The sequence below is a fragment of the Helianthus annuus genome, chromosome 4 (assembly GCF_002127325.2).
Source record: "Helianthus annuus cultivar XRQ/B chromosome 4, HanXRQr2.0-SUNRISE, whole genome shotgun sequence".
In the NCBI taxonomy this organism is placed as follows: Eukaryota; Viridiplantae; Streptophyta; class Magnoliopsida; order Asterales; family Asteraceae; genus Helianthus; species Helianthus annuus.
Window position 1 is genome coordinate 125,451,699 of NC_035436.2, and position 21,817 is coordinate 125,473,515.

General features: G+C 38.9%; 3 protein-coding genes across 6 annotated transcripts; 1 reads left to right on the plus strand and 2 right to left on the minus strand.

Annotated features, from left to right (window-relative positions):
- The first annotated feature begins 8,215 nt into the window (after window positions 1-8,215).
- On the plus strand, window positions 8,216-10,922 carry LOC110877986. Its single transcript, XM_022126230.2, has 6 exons — window positions 8,216-8,690; window positions 9,505-9,667; window positions 9,755-9,931; window positions 10,018-10,101; window positions 10,172-10,253; window positions 10,336-10,922. The coding sequence occupies exons 1-6, from the start codon at window positions 8,440-8,442 to the stop codon at window positions 10,800-10,802; spliced, it is 1,224 nt and encodes a 407-aa protein (XP_021981922.1). The 5' UTR covers window positions 8,216-8,439; the 3' UTR covers window positions 10,803-10,922.
- Window positions 10,923-11,645: 723 nt separating this feature from the next.
- On the minus strand, window positions 11,646-12,901 carry LOC110877987 (60S acidic ribosomal protein P1). Its single transcript, XM_022126231.2, has 3 exons — window positions 12,716-12,901; window positions 12,428-12,643; window positions 11,646-11,815 (listed from the first exon to the last, which is right to left on the minus strand). The coding sequence occupies exons 1-3, from the start codon at window positions 12,869-12,871 to the stop codon at window positions 11,762-11,764; spliced, it is 426 nt and encodes a 141-aa protein (XP_021981923.1). The 5' UTR covers window positions 12,872-12,901; the 3' UTR covers window positions 11,646-11,761.
- Window positions 12,902-14,467: 1,566 nt separating this feature from the next.
- Window positions 14,468-19,073, minus strand: LOC110877989 (serine/arginine-rich splicing factor SR34A). 4 transcript variants are annotated; one of them, XM_022126233.2, is made up of 14 exons: window positions 18,926-19,066; window positions 17,621-17,908; window positions 17,349-17,466; window positions 17,201-17,266; window positions 17,015-17,089; window positions 16,797-16,926; window positions 16,651-16,697; window positions 16,509-16,566; window positions 16,321-16,370; window positions 16,168-16,224; window positions 15,757-15,872; window positions 15,280-15,351; window positions 14,838-14,892; window positions 14,468-14,738 (listed from the first exon to the last, which is right to left on the minus strand). In XM_022126233.2, exons 2-14 carry the CDS (start codon window positions 17,695-17,697, stop codon window positions 14,724-14,726), a joined length of 936 nt encoding a protein of 311 aa, XP_021981925.1. In that variant the 5' UTR covers window positions 17,698-17,908; window positions 18,926-19,066; the 3' UTR covers window positions 14,468-14,723. The 4 variants fall into 4 exon arrangements, with proteins under 4 accessions (XP_021981925.1, XP_021981927.1, XP_021981926.1 ...); XM_022126235.2 differs by having other exon boundaries at window positions 17,638-17,908; window positions 18,926-19,027; XM_022126234.2 differs by having other exon boundaries at window positions 17,626-17,908; window positions 18,926-19,017.
- Between the last annotated feature and the right edge of the window lie 2,744 nt (window positions 19,074-21,817).

The window sequence follows — 21,817 nt, forward strand, 5'->3', positions numbered from 1 at the left end:
TTGGTTGGAAGTTTCGGCCTGGGGCTCTGCCTTTGCCATATGCGGCTCGAGGGACCGCTGTGTCTGGGCATATGCCTTGACTGCGGCCATGACATCTTCCCATTTTTTAGGCAAGCCTTCTTTGCCGGAGATGGTCATAACCATCTGCTTATCTTTCACGGCCTTGATGAAATGGTCCCGTGCCATTTGATCTGCCACGCCGCCTATTTCTAGGCACTCTTTATTGTATCGGACAACGAATGCTTCTAGGGATTCGTTGTCTCTTCGCCAGATATTCATGACGTCCAACGAGTCACGCGCGTTACGTCGTTGCTGGCTGAAATGAGCGAGGAACTTTGCATGAAAGTCCTCGAATGAGGCCAGTGATGCCACTGGCAAAGAATCGAACCAAGCCCTGGCCAGACCCGTAAGGGTCTGGGGGAAAAAATTACAACAAGTGGGTTCGTCCCACTGGCCATTGCACCCTGCGCCTATGAAAATGTTCATGTGGTCGTCCGGGTCGGATGAACCACTGTATTTCCCAACGTTGAATGGGAATTTTGTTGTGGTGACATGGGCGTGGGCTATTCGCGGGGCGAATTTGGAGTTTTCGGCCACAGCATTTGGTCTATAGGGCTGGTTCTCAGGGCGTTTTGCAGCCCTTAGGTATGTACTGCGGGGGTGAGTGGGAGGAACATAGTTGCGTCCTCCCGGTCTGCTGCAGGTGTCATGCGAATCCCCACAATATGTACGGTCGTCCGGGTCGGTACGACCATACCCTTCGGTGTATGGTTGTGGGCCCAACCGGCTCTGAATTCCAGAGCCATGTCGGGATGCAGACCGTCGTCTGTCCTCAACGTAAGGACCTAGGCGAGTATGCACTGGTCCCCTGGTGTGGGACCCGTATGTGGAATCATCCTCGTTGATCGTGTGGACCGAACAGTAAGATGATCCGCGGTCTTCACGTCGGCTTCTCGAAGCCGGACGTGAATGTGCCCTGCCTGCGTATTGTAAAATACGATCGGCAGGGGTGTGCGGTGCTGGGGTCGGCCCAGCTTGTATTTGCGCTTCCGCACAAGCGCGGTTGTATGTTGCGGCCAGTAGGGTGGCCTGTTGGTCATAACAGGCGTGGGGGTCCATGTTCGGGGGGATCACAGATGCGTATTGTGATAAGTCATGTCCGAACGTTAGGGATGGACCCCGTTGCGTTGATGTACCGACGTGTCCGGGTTGCGATGTTGAGGGATTAACCCCTACCGGATTTAGATTTGTGGGATTTTGGTTATCCCCAGTATTGTTTTGGTGATCAGTCATGATTTTGAGAGAGGAAAAAGGATGATCGAAAAAGTGCTAAGAGTAGCGGTGGGCGCCAATGATGAAACAATGGTTAACCGGGCAGGGTTAACTCACTGGTCTCGTCAAGAAGGGTTAATCCCTTCCTCTCGAGGATCGCTGGCTGGATCACCGGTGGGTTGATCTCCTGCACAAGGAAACAAACCGTGACTCGTGACAAGGAGGACGGGGTGGGGGGTGCTCCTTGTTACCACTCTCCGGCGTGAGAATCAGTAGTTTGCTTGGGAAGCAAAGTAAGATAGTAGTAGTAGTGAGAGAGTTGTCAAGAGATACCTCAAACCTGGTTTGGGGTTGGTATTTATAGCCGAGGAGTGAAGGAGGAGGTGGAAGGATAGACTGACGGCATGCTGCACCTTTGCAGGTGTGTCAGACATGTCGGCCGGGGAGACGACGCCACGTCAGTCTGTCGCTTACGTAGACCTGACAGGTGATTGCCATTGGTTCCACTTGCACTGTGGTGTCAGTCCCACTTGTCGAGCGTATAGGATGCGGTGCTAGCCGCATTGCTGCCTGCGGTAACATCTGATGTTATCGCGTCTCTTGCTTGTGATCAAGAAATACGCGAGATGCGGTGTTGGCCGCATTATCGCCCGTGGTGACTGTTGCTGTTATCCAGCTTCCTTGTATTGATAGAAGTGTTCACTGGACGCGGTGCGAGGCCGCATCGCTGTGAATACTTCCGTTTTCATACATCAGATGTGATGCTATGTCGCATCACTCTACCGTTCTCATGTTCCATGTAAGTCCTCCTTCATCACTAGATAGATTGGATTCAACCCTTGTGTCGACGCGTTCTCGCATGGGCACAAGTAGGTTGTTAGCTGGTGGGGGTTTTGATAAGGGTAATGGTCACTCGCGATCGATGCTGACGCCAATGATGAAACAATGGTTAACCGGGCAGGGTTAACTCACTGGTCTCGTCAAGAAGGGTTAATTCCTTCCTCTCGAGGATCGCTGGCTGGATCACCGGTGGGTTGATCTCCTGCACAAGGAAACAAACCGTGACTCGTAACAAGGAGGATGGGGTGGGGGTGCTCCTTGTTACCACTCTCCGGCGTGAGAATCAGTAGTTTGCTTGGGAAGCAAAGTAAGATAGTAGTAGTAGTGAGAAAGTTGTCAAGAGATACCTCAAACCTGGTTTGGGGTTGGTATTTATAGCCGAGGAGTGAAGGAGGAGGTGGAAGGATAGACTGACGGCATGCTGCACCTTTGCAGGTGTGTCAGACATGTCGGCCGGGGAGACGACGCCACGTCAGTCTGTCGCTTACGTAGACCTGACAGGTGACTGCCATTGGTTCCACTTGCACTGTGGTGTCAGTCCCCCTTGTCGAGCGTATAGGATGCGGTGCTAGCCGCATCGCTGCCTGCGGTAACATCTGATGTTATCGCGTCTCTTGCTTGTGATCAAGAAATACGCGAGATGCGGTGTTGGCCGCATTATCGCCCGTGGTGACTGTTGCTGTTATCCAGCTTCCTTGTATTGATAGAAGTGTTCACTGGACGCGGTGCGAGGCCGCATCGCTGTGAATACTTCCGTTTTCATACATCAGATGTGATGCTATGTCGCATCACTCTACCGTTCTCATGTTCCATGTAAGTCCTCCTTCATCACTAGATAGATTGGATTCAACCCTTGTGTCGACGCGTTCTCGCATGGGCACAAGTAGGTTGTTAGCTGGTGGGGGTTTTGATAAGGGTAATGGTCACTCGCGATCGATGCTGACGCCAATGATGAAACAATGGTTAACCGGGCAGGGTTAACTCACTGGTCTCGTCAAGAAGGGTTAATTCCTTCCTCTCGAGGATCGCTGGCTGGATCACCGGTGGGTTGATCTCCTGCACAAGGAAACAAACCGTGACTCGTAACAAGGAGGATGGGGTGGGGGGTGCTCCTTGTTACCACTCTCCGGCGTGAGAATCAGTAGTTTTCTTGGGAAGCAAAGTAAGATAGTAGTAGTAGTGAGAAAGTTGTCAAGAGATACCTCAAACCTGGTTTGGGGTTGGTATTTATAGCCGAGGAGTGAAGAAGGAGGTGGAAGGATAGACTGACGGCATGCTGCACCTTTGCAGGTGTGTCAGACATGTCGGCCGGGGAGACGACGCCACGTCAGTCTGTCGCTTACGTAGACCTGACAGGTGACTGCCATTGGTTCCACTTGCACTGTGGTGTCAGTCCCACTTGTCGAGCGTATAGGATGCGATGCTAGCCGCATCGCTGCCTGCGGTAACATCTGATGTTATCGCGTCTCTTGCTTGTGATCAAGAAATACGCGAGATGCGGTGTTGGCCGCATTATCGCCCGTGGTGACTGTTGCTGTTATCCAGCTTCCTTGTATTGATAGAAGTGTTCACTGGACGCGGTGCGAGGCCGCATCGCTGTGAATACTTCCGTTTTCATACATCAAATGTGATGCTATGTCGCATCACTCTACCGTTCTCATGTTCCATGTAAGTCCTCCTTCATCACTAGATAGATTGGATTCAACCCTTGTGTCGACGCGTTCTCGCATGGGCACAAGTAGGTTGTTAGTTGGTGGGGGTTTTGATAAGGGTAATGGTCACTCGCGATCGATGCTGACGCGAGATCTGGGACCATACCCCTTCACATCCTAACGATCCAATTCTCTTTAAATCATCTCTGCCTTTGTTCCGTCTGGTTTTTTACTATTCCTCTTCAAGGTGAGTTTATCTTACTAATAATTAGGATTTCATAAATGTTTTTTTGGAATTGTTGAGAGATATTTCTTCATAAAATGTTTTTTTTTTATTTATGTACCTTAGTTGTAGTGAGGTAGTGCGCTCTTATAACCCGCTTACGTAAAAGTTACATTCCTAGTTTGTTTATGGACATTTTCTATGTATTAAGAATTTATCAATTGCTATGGAAAGAGGATGATCAAATACTTGCCCTTTGTGAGGTACTAAAGACGTTTATTAGAAAATGTATTGTTATTGTTCTTTGCTTTTAAATTTGATAATGCTTTTCTTTATTTTTATTTTTTTTCAGGTTGTGCTTTTGTTTCCAATTCATTTCATGCTAGCAAAGGATGATAGGTACACACTAATTTGTTCTTTACAAATATTCTTCATTTTGTCAATGACATATTTTGTATTTAGAATTTTTGTGACATATTTTTCTTATATATGTATATAACATTATATATAATGAAATATATTGTAACACTCTGCTTTTTCGTAACTTTCTGTTTCTAGAAAGCTTGTCTTGTATTTCTATTTTTTTATCGTATTTCGTTCCGTATCATTGTAATCCGAGACTTCGTTCATAATAAAATTAATTATTTCATACGAATTATACTTCGTTATTTTTACATGCTTAAACATTTTAAACATTTGAGCATACTCGTACTTTTGTAAACATATACGTAACTTGCAATCATTACGTAATTCTAGATATCTTATACGTACGAACATTTGATTCTACGTTCACAATACAACCTATACTATATTTTACACAAACTTATTTAACTTCATGTGTTGTAGGAATTAAACATTAATCTATATTTATATGGTTAATAGATCACTTAGTATTAATAATACATAACCTACATTATTATTATAATCTAACTTGTTGCCAAAACATGGAAAGGTCTTGATGGCCTTTTGTCCAGTCGAAGCTAACAGCCAACATATGGTTGAATTAAAATGGTTGATTTAGTTGCTTTTTATTTTATCCAGCCACCATCTACCTTTAATATCATAAATACATGTTAGGGTGCACTAACATACCTCTAATATATAACAAGTGCATGTCAAAAAAAAAAAAAAAAAAAAAAAAAAGATACCATCGATCGGGCTGCCTTTGGCAGCATCTAATCTTTTTTTTAGGTTAATAAACCACTAACATTGTCACTTTTAAATAAATGAGAAGTTGTTGGATTAATTAATATATTATAGCATAACAAATACAATCACTAACTCTTGTTGTAATAAAAAAAAAAGATATTTTTGGAAAGGTCTTGATGGCCTTTTGTCCAGTCGAAGCTAACAGCCAACATATGGTTGAATTAAAATGGTTGATTTAGTTGCTTTTTATTTTATCCAGCCACCATCTACCTTTAATATCATAAATACATGTTAGGGTGCACTAACATACCTCTAATATATAACAAGTGCATGTCAAAAAAAAAAAAAAAAAGAAAAAAGATACCAGCGATCGGGCTGCCTTTGGCAGCATCTAATCTTTTTTTTAGGTTAATAAACCACTAACATTGTCACTTTTAAATAAATGAGAAGTTGTTGGATTAATTAATATATTATAGCATAACAAATACAATCACTAACTCTTGTTGTAATAAAAAAAAAAAGATATTTTTGGCTGTAACAAGCCCATGCGACCGGACAGCTTTAGAGGCTGTTTTGGTTGGTTTTTTTTAATGCTAACCATCAACTACTTTTATTTATTGCCAACCAACTTAAACCCTAATCCTTCTCTATAAATACCACTCTAATCCCAGCCACTTTTTCACTTTTGCAACACTCTAATCACTCCCAAATCAACCAAAAACGCAGCTGAGTTCTGAAATTCGGACAGATTGTTCAGCCTTCACGAAAATGAGCATAACTCACTCAATTCTTATCCGATTCACTCGATTCTTTTCCCTACTACTTTGTATTGACCTTATCTACGTTTCGATGGGTTTTTCACAGTAAATAAGTCCCTGGAACTCCGGAAAAAAGGCTCCAAAGTCCACTGATTGTTTTTGCTTTCATGAAATCCTTGTTATTTCTTACCAAACTTGAGTCTATCTCATCTCAAACCTATGTCCTAATGCTTACAACACTTTAGTGGTTGGTTAGGCTTAAAAACAAGGTTGAGACACTTAAAAATCAGAGGATTAAACCTCATAAACTTGGTGTTTTGTTTAGGGTTTTTAACCCACAAGTCATGTCAAACTTTGTCTTTGATACATGAGTGATTATGGAACAACTTGGGTTGTCCAAACATACAATCCTCACATGATTTGATGATTTCTCTTAGTTAGTGTGTATATTTCTTATTCTTTATTGTATGTTCATGACCCTCCTTGGTTTTTTTTACATCAAGTGTAGTGGTGAACACATAGAGGTGCCTAAATGGAAGACTTGATCTTCCTACCTCCTACATGATTTCTATAACATTTAGAGGTACCAAAATGAAGATTTTAATCTTCTACCTCATGCTTGAACTATTGGACATATATTATATAACCTAAACATATTATTCGAATAATCGAATCTTTGATGATGAACTAGTGTTCATATGTCGGGGTACTAGATTACATCATCCTAGACTATGATAACTTGTCACGATTCTAGTGGAACCTTGTTCCATGAAAACATCTAAACTCCTTCGAGTTTCCTAGTGTCAAGAACAAGCATCATATGTACTAAATGATTATTTTCCATGTTATTCTCATATCTTATTTTTATGTTGTTTTAAACACCGAATCTCGACTCTAAACATACTTGAACTTTAACCCTTATACATTCGGACTCTAAATCTCTACTCGTCAACAATTGGATAATCGGAAAGCATATGCAAGCCTTGTGAGTATACTCGCAACCCCCTTTTTTATGTTTACCACTTTTTGGGGTGTAACATGTTTTACTATTAAACTACACTTAAACTTATTCTTTATGCAATGCACAAAACAATCCTTATACATGAATACTATGTTATGATACTTGATGCTTACGTGGACCATACTTATGTGATATGTTTTAGTCATTAGCTCTCACGAGCCTCCCTTCGACATGTATAGCGCTATAGGAGTAACGCACCGCCCCCCTTAAACTTGGGTCATGTTGAATTAATTAAACTTTCTTGCGTAAACAGAGGTTGGCTAGAAATATTGCATGCCACGCTAGGTTGATCTCGTATAGACTAAGTTGCCATGTGGATTCGTTTTAAACTTTTAAACTTATACTTATACTTATGCTTAAACTTGTATACTCGCCTTTGCTTTTGCATTGAATTGTATTTTAAACATGTTACAGGTTGATGATGACGATGATGCTATGAAATGAAGTAGCGTTGATGCCTAGATACACATATAGACGTTTAGGTTTAATCGTTGTATCAATGTTGATTATGTTGTATTGTATTTCCTTTGAACTTGATGTTATTTGATTTCTTTGTAATGTTGACAAAAGAATTATGAAATGAAATCGGTTTATTAAATATTGTCACAAATAGCGTTATGATGACTCCAGCAATCTTCACACTTCGTCTCATCCCGATGTTTCCGCCATTGGTTGGGGTGTGACATATATATATACAGAGAGAGAGAAATACTCAATGTTCTAAATTTAGTTGGCATTATTAAGTTGAAAATTGAGTTTTATTCATAATAGAGTATCGTTTTTTATGGTAAGCTATAATGAGTGTTGATAATGTACTTGTATTGTGAAGAATCAAATTGATATATCACAACAATATCGGTATCACGTCGCTTCCGACCTAACAATGGTACCGGTACTAGTACTATTGGAATCATTAATGATATTCGTTTTTTTATATAGTTTTCGATCGATGTCATATAACAATATCTATGTCTTTTAGGCATATCACAACGTTATTTTTTAGGTTTTATCTTTCGATTGTCATACCAAATGTCTGTACTGTGCCCATACTGTAACGAACCAATCAATACAGACCGAATTTTCACCACAACACGTGGTAAATTCTAAATTCTACTAGTTAGATTAAAAAATTAATACCCCCCCCCCCCCCCACCCCAACCCCCAAACCAAAAAAAAACATGAGACGTTGCACATAGGCCTAACATTTGAATGTTCCATTCCATCAACCCCTAGTAATCGACCAAAACCCACCTTGTATTCATCGTCTCTCCCACCGTTAGATCTAAATCCAAGGGCTACGATAATCTTTCAAGCCTCATTCACCCATTGGCGGTTCTTAACCCCCTCCCTCTTGCCACCCGTCATCCCTATCCTCCTTACGTTGTATAACAAACACCCTAGAACTCTCCAACCCTGCTTATCATCATTTTCCTTAATTTCTTCACTTCTTTTCACCCAAAGATCACATCTTTTTCACATACCCATTACATAAATCTTCACATACGTTCATGGCTTTCTCAAATCATGAATCTTGTTGCGTCTTTGTTTGATTTTTCATGGTTTTCTGAGACTTTAAGGAGACCAACAAGTGGGGTGGATATGTTGGTGATTTTGGGTTTGGTTTTAATTGGTTTCTTGATTGGGATTGTGGTTGGATGGGTGTGGAGACCCAGGTGGGCTGGGTTTAGTGATTGTGTATTTGATGGACCAGTGGTCATGAGTCAAATGGTTGACTCAGACCAGAAGCAGGAGCAGACCCTTCATCCCAGTTGCAGGTAGCTTCTTGTCATCTTTGTGTTGAGTTGTGATTTTGATTAAGGTTAGTGGGTGTTTGGCTATTTGTTTCTATGATCAGTTGCTAAGGGGGGTGTTTGGGAATTGGGGTTGCTTATTAAACTGGTTATCCTGTTATTGTGTTTTGATAGAGCTAGCTTAGTTGGTATATTTACCTGTCAAAAAGAAAAAAAGTTTTTTTGGGTCTTAGTTGGACCGCCTCTCTTCGGTGGCGGACCCAGAAATTATTTGCTGGGGTACGGATGAGGTGTTCAATCATATTTTCAAGGGGTGCGGTCAGATTTTTTGCCTAAAATATACACTAAATTTGTTACTTTCAAGAGGTGCGGCCGCCCACCCTAGCCAAAGGGTAGGTCCGCCCCTGCCTCTCTTAGGTAAGGTTTACTTCCATCCTACTCTCCCCGGACCCTATGTGTACTTTGTTTGTTTGAAACGACTAGTTTATTTAATATTGTACAACAACAACCGTAACTAGTAAATCCCACAAATGGCAAAGCTAAAGGTTTGGGAGCCGAAGGTCTGAGCGAGAGTAGCCTCTCTATCTTCCGAGATAGAGTAAGGTTTGCCCCGATTGACCGATCGTACCCTCTCCAGACCTTACCAATTGCTTGCTATGAGTGGGATTTTACTATGTGCGTTTGTTTGATAAGAGTTGTTTTGGAGTTTGGACTGTTTGGGAAGCAGTTTAAAGTTGCTTATTCTTAACCTAAATAGAAAATTGGTTTTAACAAGCTGGTGTTTGGGTATTTGATCCATTTTATCATCAATTTATATAATATTTTTATTATCATGTAGCTCATCGGTTGCCAAGAAAGATGACGATCATCTTCCAAAAGACGAAGATTTGAAACATTTATGGCATCTTGTGGAGAAGAGAGACGGTGGTCCGCCATGGAAGCATATGATGGATGGCTCAACCGCTACCATGACCTACCAAGCATGGCAAAGAGATCTCGAGGTACTTTCATTTTTCTTATTACTTTTGTATAGCAACCGGCTTCATGTTAAACACAACATATTGCTTACATCACCTCACACATCGTAGACGGGTCCCCCACAATATTGTAGCATGACTGTTTATGAAGAAGCTACACCTGAACTATTGAGGGATTTCTTTTGGGATGATGACTTAAGACTGAAATGGGATGATATGCTGTTACATGCAACTACCCTAGAAGAATTTCCCGCCATTGGAGCAAGTGTTGTACATTGGATACGCAAGGTGAGTCAAGTTCTATTGATCTTTAAGGCGAGTCAATCGTCATTGATCTTTCTCATTTACATTTGGGTTCTTACATCTCGATCCAGTTTCCGTTGTTTTGCAGTGATAGAGAATACATAATCGGCAGACGGATTTGGGAGTTAGAAGGATCTTTTTATTGCGTCACAAAGGTACCACAAAGTCCCGATTCTACCGCCTCTAATAAATAAATATACATGCTCTCATTGTTTCTTGATTTAGGGAGTGCCATGCTCTTCGGTCCCAAGAAAGCAGAGACCACGCCGTGTTGATGTTTATTATTCAAGTTGGTTCATTCGACCAGGTATCATGTTGTTCATACTTAAAACGTCATACATAAAAGATGCAACATTTGTGAATTCTATTAACTTCACACGTGACAATAGTGGCATCGAAGAAAAGGAACAACCAGCCGGCGTGTGAGGTAATATTCTTCCATTACGAAGACATGGGCATCCCATGGGAACTTGCAAAATTTGGAGTGAGACAAGGGATGTGGGGAACAGCGAAAAAGATCGAGCGAGGTTTACGTTGGTACCAAAAGGAACGAGCTTGTTCAGAGACGGTGTCGCACCATGTAACCATGGCTCGAATGAGTACCAAAATCAATCAAGACTACTTGGCCCGTTTAGAATCTGAATCCGATGAAGATGTGACCCAGACCCAAATGAGAGTCCATCAAGAGAAACCAGGAGGAATAGATACAAACATACCAAAGCTGTTGGTTATCGGCGCTGCGGTTGCTCTTGCTTGCAGTATTGATCGTGGGCAGTTCACGAAAGCAGTCATATTTGGAGTTGCAAAAAGATTTGGGAATATAGGACGAAGAGCGTTTCCTGCACCAAGATTATGATGCCATAGATTTCTCTTATGTGTTTGATCTTTGATATAATATATGTACTTTTTTATAAAGAGAAACTGGAATAGAAATATACGAATCTTTAATCTTTAAACAGTTAATCATGTTGATTTCTAGGTTCTAGTTTAAAACTTAATATACTCAACACAATCAAAAGATGTGGAATCAAGTGGACAAAAGCAATTTAAACGTGTTAACTAGGGTAGTGTTTGGTATGCAAGAATGAAAAGCGGAATATGAAGATCAACCGAAAAGAACAAGCAAGGTTTACGTTGGTACCAAAAGACACGAGCTTGTTCAAAGACTGTATGACATCATGCAACCATGCCTTAAATGAGTACAAAAATTAATCAAGTGACCTCTTTAAAATCCAAGTTTGATGAAAATGTGGCTCAGACCCAAAGCTGTTAGTTATTGGTGCACTCAAGGCGCATTGGCCTTGCATGGGGCCTAGGCGCAAGGCGCAAAAAAAAGCGCGGGCCTAAGAAAAAAAAAAGAGTACAACAAAAAAAAACCAAAAATATTTTATATATTAGAAAATTAATACTATTCTTCAAATAAAATAATCGTCTATTTAGTACCAAAAGTTATAAAATGCTAGTTTATTAGTGTAGAAAAGTAGTTTCGTTAGATAAAAGTAGAACTCTAGCTAGATTCTTGCCAGAATTTAGAGAATTTGGCCGAAAACTCTCAAGAATCTAGGAATCTCGCCGGAATCTGCGCATGAACATCACCTGGAGAATCAAAGCGCAACTGCCTTGACATAAGGCGCAATTGCCTCAACTCGCTAGAAAATTGGGCATAGGTGCAAGAGGCAATGAAATTTATATAGACAAAGACAATTAAATGTAAAATCAATAACATTTTAAATGTGTGAATTAGATATCAAAATCTAACAACAATGGAATACAATAAGACAGAACAAACATTATTACACTTTAAAAAGAAAAACCCTAATCAAACAAGCTGAATCCCATATCATCATCACTCTCTTCCTTTGCTTCCTCCTACAAAGATTACCAAGCAAAAACAATTAAACAAAAAACACCTTTGAAAACAAGCCATGTAATACAACTAGTATATCTTTTTCGCAAATTGGAAATAAATAATCCCATCGAACTCAATTTGGCCGATAATAATCCCAAGTCAGTTATTGGCCGATAACAATCCGAACTGGTCAAGTTTTTTGTAAAACAGTCCGCCGTTAAAATAGCTTAACCGGAGTTAAGTTTTTTTCCGAATTACAAACCGATGTTTTAAGGTTTTTGATCGGAACGAAGATACGAGTCGATTGATGTAAAACTTACCTCGAAATAATGCCCCAACCCACGAAAACGGTGCTTCAATTCGGGTGTTTAAACTTCCAATTTACAAAAATCAAGCCATTTCGAGAACAATTTCGAGGTAAGTTTCTAAAACATCAGTTTGTAATTCAAAAAAAAACTTAAATCCGTTAAGCTATTTTTACAAAAAAAAATTGACCAGTTCGGATTATTATCATCGACCAAATTGAGTTAGGTGGGATTATTTATTTCCAATTCGCCTATCTTTTTTAACAAGCCATGTACAATTATACGAATATCCAAGAGAGTCATCCAGTTGGGTAAAACACAAGTTACCTTCTTCTCTTCAGCAGCAGCAGCAGGAGCAGCTGCACCACCAGAAGCAGCAGCTGAAGCAGCAACAGCAACCGGCGCACCACCACCACCGCCGGCACCAACATTCATGATCAAATCATCAAGATTCTTTTTCTCACATAGCTTAGCAAAAAGAGAAGGCCAGTAAGACTCAATGCTTACATTTGCTGCGCTTACAAGGGTAGCAATCTTCTCAGCCTACAAACAACATTAATAATAGAATCAGAAACAACCAACGTCAACTGAACAGAAATTGTTTGGGTTACTTACGGTGATTGCGATGCCGTCGTCGTGGAGGATTAAAGAAGCATAGGTGCAAGCAAGCTCGCTGACCGCCATTGATGCTAATGATGTTTGTAAGAGGATGAAGAAACGGAGGAGAAGGTGGAATGAGTGTATTATATAGTTGAGATTTAGGGTACACATTCTATTGGGCTTTTAGTATCTTCACTTGTTTAGTTAGTATTTGATAACTCTTTTTGGGCCTAAATCAAGGAAGGAAGGAAGGAAGGAAGGATCTGTTTGGTATCAAAACTGAACTGAACTGGTTCAGTTGGTTTCGAGGGTAAAAGTTCCCAAACCAATTAGGGTGTCCGGGGTGGTCTCGGCAAAGAGATCGGCAACCCCTTTTTGCCGCAAGGGAGTCCACCGCCATCACCAAGTTTGTCGCGCGGCATGTATATTTCGGTGAGTTGTTGCCACATGTGGTGAAGTGTGGGAGAGGGGATAAAGGTGGGGCCCACTACTTCTCAACCTATCACATGTTTTGTTTTGTTTTTTTAATGGTTTGGGGAAAACCACCCCTTGTGTTTTTGGGCATCATGGGAATGAGGGGAAATGACATATCACAATATGATTGGGTGAGTGGAAAGTTTACCCCATCTCATTAGGCATGCACTCCTTACAACCCGACTTGTTCTAAACCGGTTCCATCCAAATTGGTTTCAGTATATCACTTTTGGTTCCCAAACTGCTTTTTGTGCACCTCAAACCGTTGTTACGCCCGTTGATCGTAACAAGATAAAAAAAAAGTAGACTATAACTAAACTGAGTGAACATTCGTTCTTATAAAAAAAAGGTAGACTATAACTAAACTGAGTGAACATTCGTTCTTATAAGTTAATCGATAGAAAACCAAATGAGATAAAAAAACCAAATGTGTTCATTTACATTGTTGGGTTTTCTTGTTATGTCTAAGTAATTCCGGATAATTATGTCTAAGTTAGTTAGTTAGTTAAACTTAATTCATCGTTCAATGATTGTAATAGACTTCTTGTGTTTTTATTTATCATTTTGATGGTGTAGGTAACTTATGTTGAATGTTTAAGGTTAATGATGTTTTTAATTTTTAAATTCAAGTTAAATGTCTGTTTACTCGTTTTTATTCATTTACGCTCGTTTGTGTTCGAGACCAATGTTTACGAACTGTTCGTTAACAACTAAATTTTCCTTTAACAAACAGAAACTTATGTTCGGTATCCGTTCGCAAACATGTTAATTTACTTAACGAACGACCACGAATATGGCATTGTTTGTGTTCGTTCGGTTCGATTACAACCCAACGTGTTTGTTTATGAATGTTTGTTCAGTTGATGAATAAATGCTTGTTTAAAAACACTAAGGGGGTGTTTGGCTTAGCTTTTATTTTTTGGCTTATGCTTAGCTTATAGCTTATTTTCTATCATTTGATAAGCTCTTTTTAAGTGTTTGGATTAACTTATCAACTTATTTTCTATCATTTGCCCTTACACAAATAAGCTAAAAAACCATCTTCAAATACGCTTCTTCAAATAAGCTAAAAAACCATCTTCAAATAAGCTTCTTCAAATTAGCTTATATAAGCTAATAAGCATAAGATTAAAAAGCTAAACCAAGCACCAAGTTAAGCTTATTTTGTAAAAAAAAAGCTAAAAAAGCTATAAGCTTTGTTAAAAAAGTTAGGCCAAACACCCCCTAAATAATAACATTTGTTAAAACAAAATGGTGTAGAATTATAGTATATCATGTTGAAACACAATTATCTGAGATGCTAAAGTCCATCTACCCAATTTCTGTTTTTCCTCGAGGGAAACAAACAAATGTCTGGTAGATATAGCATAATAAGAGTCTGGTTGAAACATAACTAGGACAGCTGATAAGTAGCACAAACAAACAACAGCAGCATTCCGACACATTACAAAAGATTCAGACATCTAAATGTATCATTCAGCAAATAACTTCCTAAAACATACTGATTCAGAACAAACAGGCTGCAAAAGCAGATGGAGTTATGATTGGCTCAAGGACTTGCTGCCTGAAAATTAAAATTAGAATAATATAAAAACATTGAAGCTTCGTGACTTTATTCACAAGTTTATTCAGGAGAAACACGTGGAAAGAAGCCGCCTCATACCTTGCGAGGTGATTCTGACCTTGACCTTGACCGAGACCTCGACTTTGACCTGGCTCTGCACAAACGTTGAAAAAAGAGCGGGTTTGTTACGAGCAGTTAATAAAAGATGATGAGTAAACTTCCGTTTTGCTCCCTGTGGTTTGGTCACTTTAACGGTTTTGCCCCAAACCTTTAAAAATAGCCATTTTACTCCCTGATGTTTCGGTTTTTTTGCCAGTTTGCTCCCCGCCTCTAACTCCATCCAAATTGTTTGTTTTTCCATTTTGCTCCCCGCAGGGAGCAAACTGGCAACAAAACCAAAACATCAGGGAGTAAAATGGCTATTTTTAAAGGTTTGGGGCAAAACCGTTAAAGTGACCAAACCACAGGGAGCAAAACGGAGGTTTACTCAAAGATGATACTAAGGAGATGTTTGCGTATAGTTATACATATGCTACAATACCTTTCCGGCTTCACAGGAGATGCTGACTTAGATTTAGCTGGCGATTTCGACACAGAGCGCTCCAAGGATTTGCTGCAAAAATAAACTCCAAAACATAGTTGTTAATGGCGAATAGCGACAAATAGCAATAAGGTAACGATATGCTACATAGCGATAAATAGCGGGCGGCTATTTTATAAATAGCGATACACTTAAAAAAAATTTAATTTTTTATATGTATATTATATCAAAATACCCTAGTATATATGCTATTTTACATGTATATTTAACAAAAACCTAAAATCCAGCCACATTTAATTGCTATTTATATAAACCGTCGCTATTATCGCCATCTATCGCTACAACCCTAATGGCGAACCTAGACTTATACGCTACTAGCGCGCTATAGCGATCGCTACGCTCGCTATTGACAACAATGCTCCAAAATTAATTGAATTACAGAATAACCAAATAATAATATATTTTCATAGCTCATACCTCCTGCTGCGTCGCAAGCTTCTGCTTCTACTCCGGCTTCGGCTCCGGCTCCGGCTTCGGCTTCTGCTGAGACTCCTACTTCGACTCCTGGAAGGACTCCTCTCATACTTCCTTACCTGCACCCATAACGCAAATCTTGGATGTCTTTCATCTCAAACAGATCGCAAGTTGCCCAAAGTCGACATTAATGCATACAACCTTTCAAATCTTTTTGTTCAAGTAGTTTAGAACTTTAGATTTGTTGTGACAATTAAAAAACTCTGATCATACTAATCCATTAAAGATCTATAAAACCATAAACAAAAACTGTTTGTAGTTCAACCCATCCCTACCGATTTTGATCTGTACTCCGTATTAAAAAGGAGACATTCTAATTTCACTCCATGCAAATATTAGCATAGAAAATATTACCTCAATATAAGTTTTTGTCCATGGATTTCTGAACTCGGTGTCATCAAGCTTCCTTATCTAATTGACAAAGTACACATCAGACGTTTAACTGTCAGAATAAATAGATCATCATAAACGCTATAGATTTTCAGAAACAATATTTCATCAACTTACAGCATATTTCATGTCATCATAGTTGGTATAGTCAACAAGACCAAATGTCCCTGGATACGAACTTTTGTTAGAACAATCAAGGCACTCAAACATAAACGGGTCAAAACTGCCAAATTTTAACATTATGTAAAACAAAAACGTTATAACATATAACAAATGTAAGCTTATGATAATGTGGTAACTTATACCTTTGCTATCACGAGAAACTTCGGCAAAACATACATCTCCAGCCTTACGCATGTGGTCCTGAGAGAAAATTTTACATTTTAATTCCAGTTATTATTAGGACAACAAAAAACTACAGCTACAAGCATTAAAGAATAACTTTACCTTAAGATCCTGCCATGAAGCAGATGATGGTAGTCCTCGAACAATAACTGCACATAAGAAGCGTAAGATAGCAAGAAAAGAGAACTTGCAAAAAAATACAATCAAGAAAACGCATTCCATAAGTTAAATATTATTTCAGTTGTCACCTCGATACTCAGAACGTTGTGAAATGCCAAAACGACCACCACCTCGGCCACGTCCACCACCGCCACCTCCATAGCTACCACGACCGTCACCGGAGGATGATTGTCCACGACCACCATGAGCAAGCTCAACCTGCACAAGAAAAGCATATCAATTTTTTAAATAACATATATAAACATGTCATAAGTTGTAGCAATAAAGAATCAAAGTATATTGTTACCCTCAGGCGGCAACCGTCAAAATTATAGCCATCCCGGCCCCTAATTGCATCCTCAGCGTCTCGCGCATTTGCAAACTGCAATTTTAAACAACATCAAGATTCAAGCAGTCAACTATTGTAGAATTTCATAACTACAAACCAAATTACAGAAGCACAAGAGAATGAAGTTGAGGTTAAATAAGTTACCTCCACAAAACAATAGCACGGAGGACGAGGTGGAATTTTCAATTCTATGTCCAATATGCGTCCATACTGCGTGAAGCATGTCCATTTTACAAGTTAAATATGAGATAGACAGCGTTGTATAGATAATAAAAGGAGACAAATGACACACCTTGTAAAAAAGATCCTCGACTTCCCATTCTTTTATATCCAACGGAAGGTTCCCGACATAAATCATTCGTGAGAAGCGGCTACTCATTTTCAGTTCCAAAGAGACAGCTAGCCCAAAACTGCAAAAATGTAAATAATAAGAAAAACAAAAACTCACAAAGAGATCATAAAGTGATGTTCCTTAGTTTATATTATGTAACTACTAGTAGTGTGTTGTATACACATCTTTCACTGTTACGTGGTATCTTATTATTAAAAAGATTGAATTAATACAAAACCGTGAAGCAAACCAAAAGAGCACTCCTCATGATGAGCAGTGCTTCATAAGCTCCAATGCTCATGCGGTCCATTAAGCTCCACAGCTATAATATTCGAAATAAAATTCCCCAAATCCTCTAAAAAGCTCATAAGCGCCAGTATGCTCCACAGCTATACATTTTGGAAATAAATTTGTGTCCAACTACATTTATATAACCACAACTCCAAACTGATTTCCCCTAATCCCATTACATCCCTATGTATGATTCCATCAAAGCTCATATTTGTCCAAGCGGTTGACATCTATCATAAACAAAGCATCTCAGTCATAAGATAATGTAGAATTACCATATATTACTGTATTTACCGCACTCAACACTCGTTTTTACTTCACTGTGATCTCTCAGTTGTGTGTGTTTAAGTGAACATAAACTCATGTCAGTTGCTCACTTTCTAATAACTCAAAGAGTACATTACTTTTGAGTTTTGACACTTCATATTCAGCAAGACTCGAATAGTTATGAATTTGTTTCAACATAACCAACCAGTTCTCGTGTTTTTGTTAGAACTGGAACTGATGCAATCACGTACACACGTGAACTTGAAGGGAAAAAAGAATACAATAAATTAACGTGGTTCGGTTGGTGTGGGCGTAGGGCTGCATCTAGTACTCTCTCTGGTGCTCAAGAAATTACAAAAGACCTACCATCTAATTGTAACTACTAGATTAGGAACAAGAAATGTTTAAGTAATTAACCGAATTGAAGGGCTATAGCCTCCACAAATCCCAACAGTTTTTACTCCACTGTGAAATACCCAACTCAGGTATCACTTTTAAGATCTCTCAGTTGTGTGACTTTAAGTGAACATAAACTCATGTGAGTTGCCCACGTTCGAAAAGCACATAGCTTTTGACACTTTATATTATAACTCAAAACAATTGTCTACTTGTTTCAACAGAAATAACTAGTTTTCCCTCTAACCACCTGGTTCTTTTTCACTGAAACATAACAGCAGTTCTCAATTAACTGTAACACATGCATCTATATCAAAACATTCATGATAGTTCTATAAGTTACAACTTTAATTTATTATTATAAACCTCTTCGATGAAATAAGAAGTTAAAACATGATCTAAGAATCACATAATTACAATAATATGAGATGAATAGTTCTTAATTTGAAAAAAAAAAAAAAAAAAAAAAAAACTAGGGTTAGGGTTTCTGATGCCGCAAGTTTGGCTAGAAGGATGTTGCTATTGAAATCGAAAACACACGAATTAACGATGATTTATTGAGGATTAATCGACGAATCAATTACCTGGTGGAATTGAATTGAATTGAATTGAGAGGTGCAAAGCAAAATAGGCGTGGCGTGTGTGTTGCTGCTTCTTTGATTGCTCTAGGTCCTCCGTCCATACATACATACAGGCGTATGTATATGTATCGTGTATTTGGGCCTATTGGTCTTGTTAAGAGCCCGCTCTCCTTTACACTCGATAACAAGCCCAATTTAGTTGGAAACAAGTAGTATCTATATCTATATCTATACTTTTATCTATACTATATTATAATATAATGCATGAGGCAAGAGCATTTTAAGATACCAAAAAAATAAGAAATTTTTCCTCTCTTTATTTATAGAAAGACCCCTAAAATGAGGGTAGTTTGGTCTTTTAAACATTATTTATTTTTTAACCCCTAAACTTATTACACTTAAATCCCTGAGTTTTGACAAAATTATAGATAATTAGTTACACTTTTTCCTCCCACAAGAAACTTATAATTCTTTTACGTATTCTAGCCATATCTTATGAACTATAACGTTTTAAAAAAATCCAAAAGTACCGTGACGACCTACTCATTTTTGTCGACGTTTCGATAGTTGTCTTGGTCAGTATTGACGTACAGATTAAAATGTACAAGTAGATTATGCATTGGTATACAAGTGATTAAAGCAATCCAAATAGAAATTATTAGAAGTAAATAGAAACGAGAATATGGCCATTTAAAGCGTATTGTACAAGCATATTTATATTTAATGCACCAATGTTGAAAACCTTCTTAAACAAACAACCCTGAAATCTTGTTGGGCGGGATTTCAAATTTTGAACACTCATGATTTTCGGATCCTAAACCCTTCTTAACTCTTCTCCACCAAGCCACCTCCTCTCACCTCTGCTCCATGCATTCCGCCACTGGTGATTATACCCGTGCTTCTTCCCTTTTTTTTCTTCATTGATCACCGTCTTCATAGTTAATCTATCGGGTGACAATGGTTTCCTGTGCTCCAAATAGCCGAGACAACAACGACGACTGTTACAATATGAGAACAGATCTACAGGACGGTAACGGTGGTGTATTCCGACGGATATTCTAGAGTTCCGGTGACATCATGTATATTTCTATGAGTTTTTGGGCCATCCTCATTTTGAAGCATGTCTTCGTTTTCCTATAGATCGAACCTGGTAGTGACGTTTGAACTGTTTCGATTGTTCTAGCTTCTCCAACAAGCTTCCAGGAACCCAAGACGACCTCCGACGAAGACGATTCAAGACACCGAAAACTACTACGGTGACAATGACCGTTCTCAATTCTTTGTAATGTCATTTCCGATGCTTCTACTGGTTTGTTTGTTACATTCGATCTTTTTATTTTGAAATTAAATAATTAACGAATCAGAGGCTAGGTTCTAGATTGCCTTTTGGTTTAGCGCTTGATTTGAGGTATTGTTATTGATTATTGATTTTTAATGAGTTTTGTTGTATGTGTAGATTTATTGATGCTACATTCGAATGTCCTTTAAATGGGATCAAAACAAGGTTTCGGGTTCATGGTCTTCCGCAGCTTTAATGGTGGAACTATTAGAGGTATTTTAGATATTCTTGGGTTTGAGATTATGATAGTTTTTTTACGTTAGATCCTCCTAACACTCCAACATTGACTACAAGATTCAGCACATTAGTCTTCTTTTGTTCATGTTGTAGTATTACTTCTAAAAGCTATTAGCAACACTGGTAGAGCTCATAGACTTTGTTGAAATTAACAGGGACAAGGTCTTGCTTTCTGCAAGATGTGCAGACCTGCTAGGAAACTGTGAACTACTACTTCTATCACTTTCATTCGTTTGTTTCTATTCGCTTGTTGAGGTAATGAATGCAATCCTCCATTTTTGTTCTGTATTATGCAGGTGATAAAGGTTTAATGCATCACATCTTTATTCTTCCACTATATATTGTTATATTCTGAATTTCCGATTATGAATTTTAGTTGTATTTCAGGGGAGAATTGGTGGGTCAACAGTCATAATTGATACATGGGAACCACTAGAGGACGGCTTACTTCCGTAAGACGTATAAAAATGAATGGTTTCCGATGTTGTATGAGAGTGGCGAATATTTGGCATTTCACGGAAATATGATTATTTTTTAATTTATTTATGTTTTGTGGTTCTACAGTTTAGAAACCACAAGGAATGTTTCAAGGATCATTACAACTTTTTCTAAGAAGGAACTGAATACATCAGGTTTGTCTTCTCCAGATTTTATTTTGCTTCAATGATCTTTGATTTAAGTCGTTATATATTGAATTTCAAATCTTTTCTAGGGTTAATTTGTTAATGTTGTGTGTTTTCTAGGGTTATCGTTTTTATTATTTATTTGCGCTACTGGTGTTTCCTTGAGAGTATCATGAGTTTGATTGCGCCAAATATATTGTTTTGGAACACACAATGTTTATAGCTTGAACTAAAAGAGCATCCCCTTTTTCTATTTCTATGATTTTTTTAGCTCCCAAGGCTAGGGGTTCCGATCTCAGATGCCTCTCTTCAGGGTACTTTTTCTATTAGGCAAGTTAACTTTTTTAACTCTTATAATTTCATTGAGTTTCATGCATATTATCATTGTATTATTTTGTAGAATGCTAGACGAACTGCACATGCTATCAGGAGGTTGCCTTTAATCAAAGCTAAAAGGTATTTAGATGATGTTTTGACACATAAGCATGATATACCCTTCATTCATTTTATGGGATGGACTAACTACTCGGGCAAAGAACCGTCATTTCGATGATCAAGGTAAGAATACTGAAAGCAATGTCTAGGTATGTTGATATCCCAAACCTTGGAGGTGTATAAGTGGCCAGTTTGCTTGGGTGTTTGATTTCCCAAACCTTATTGTTTTTTAAAACAATGAGTTTTACCCGAGCCCATCCT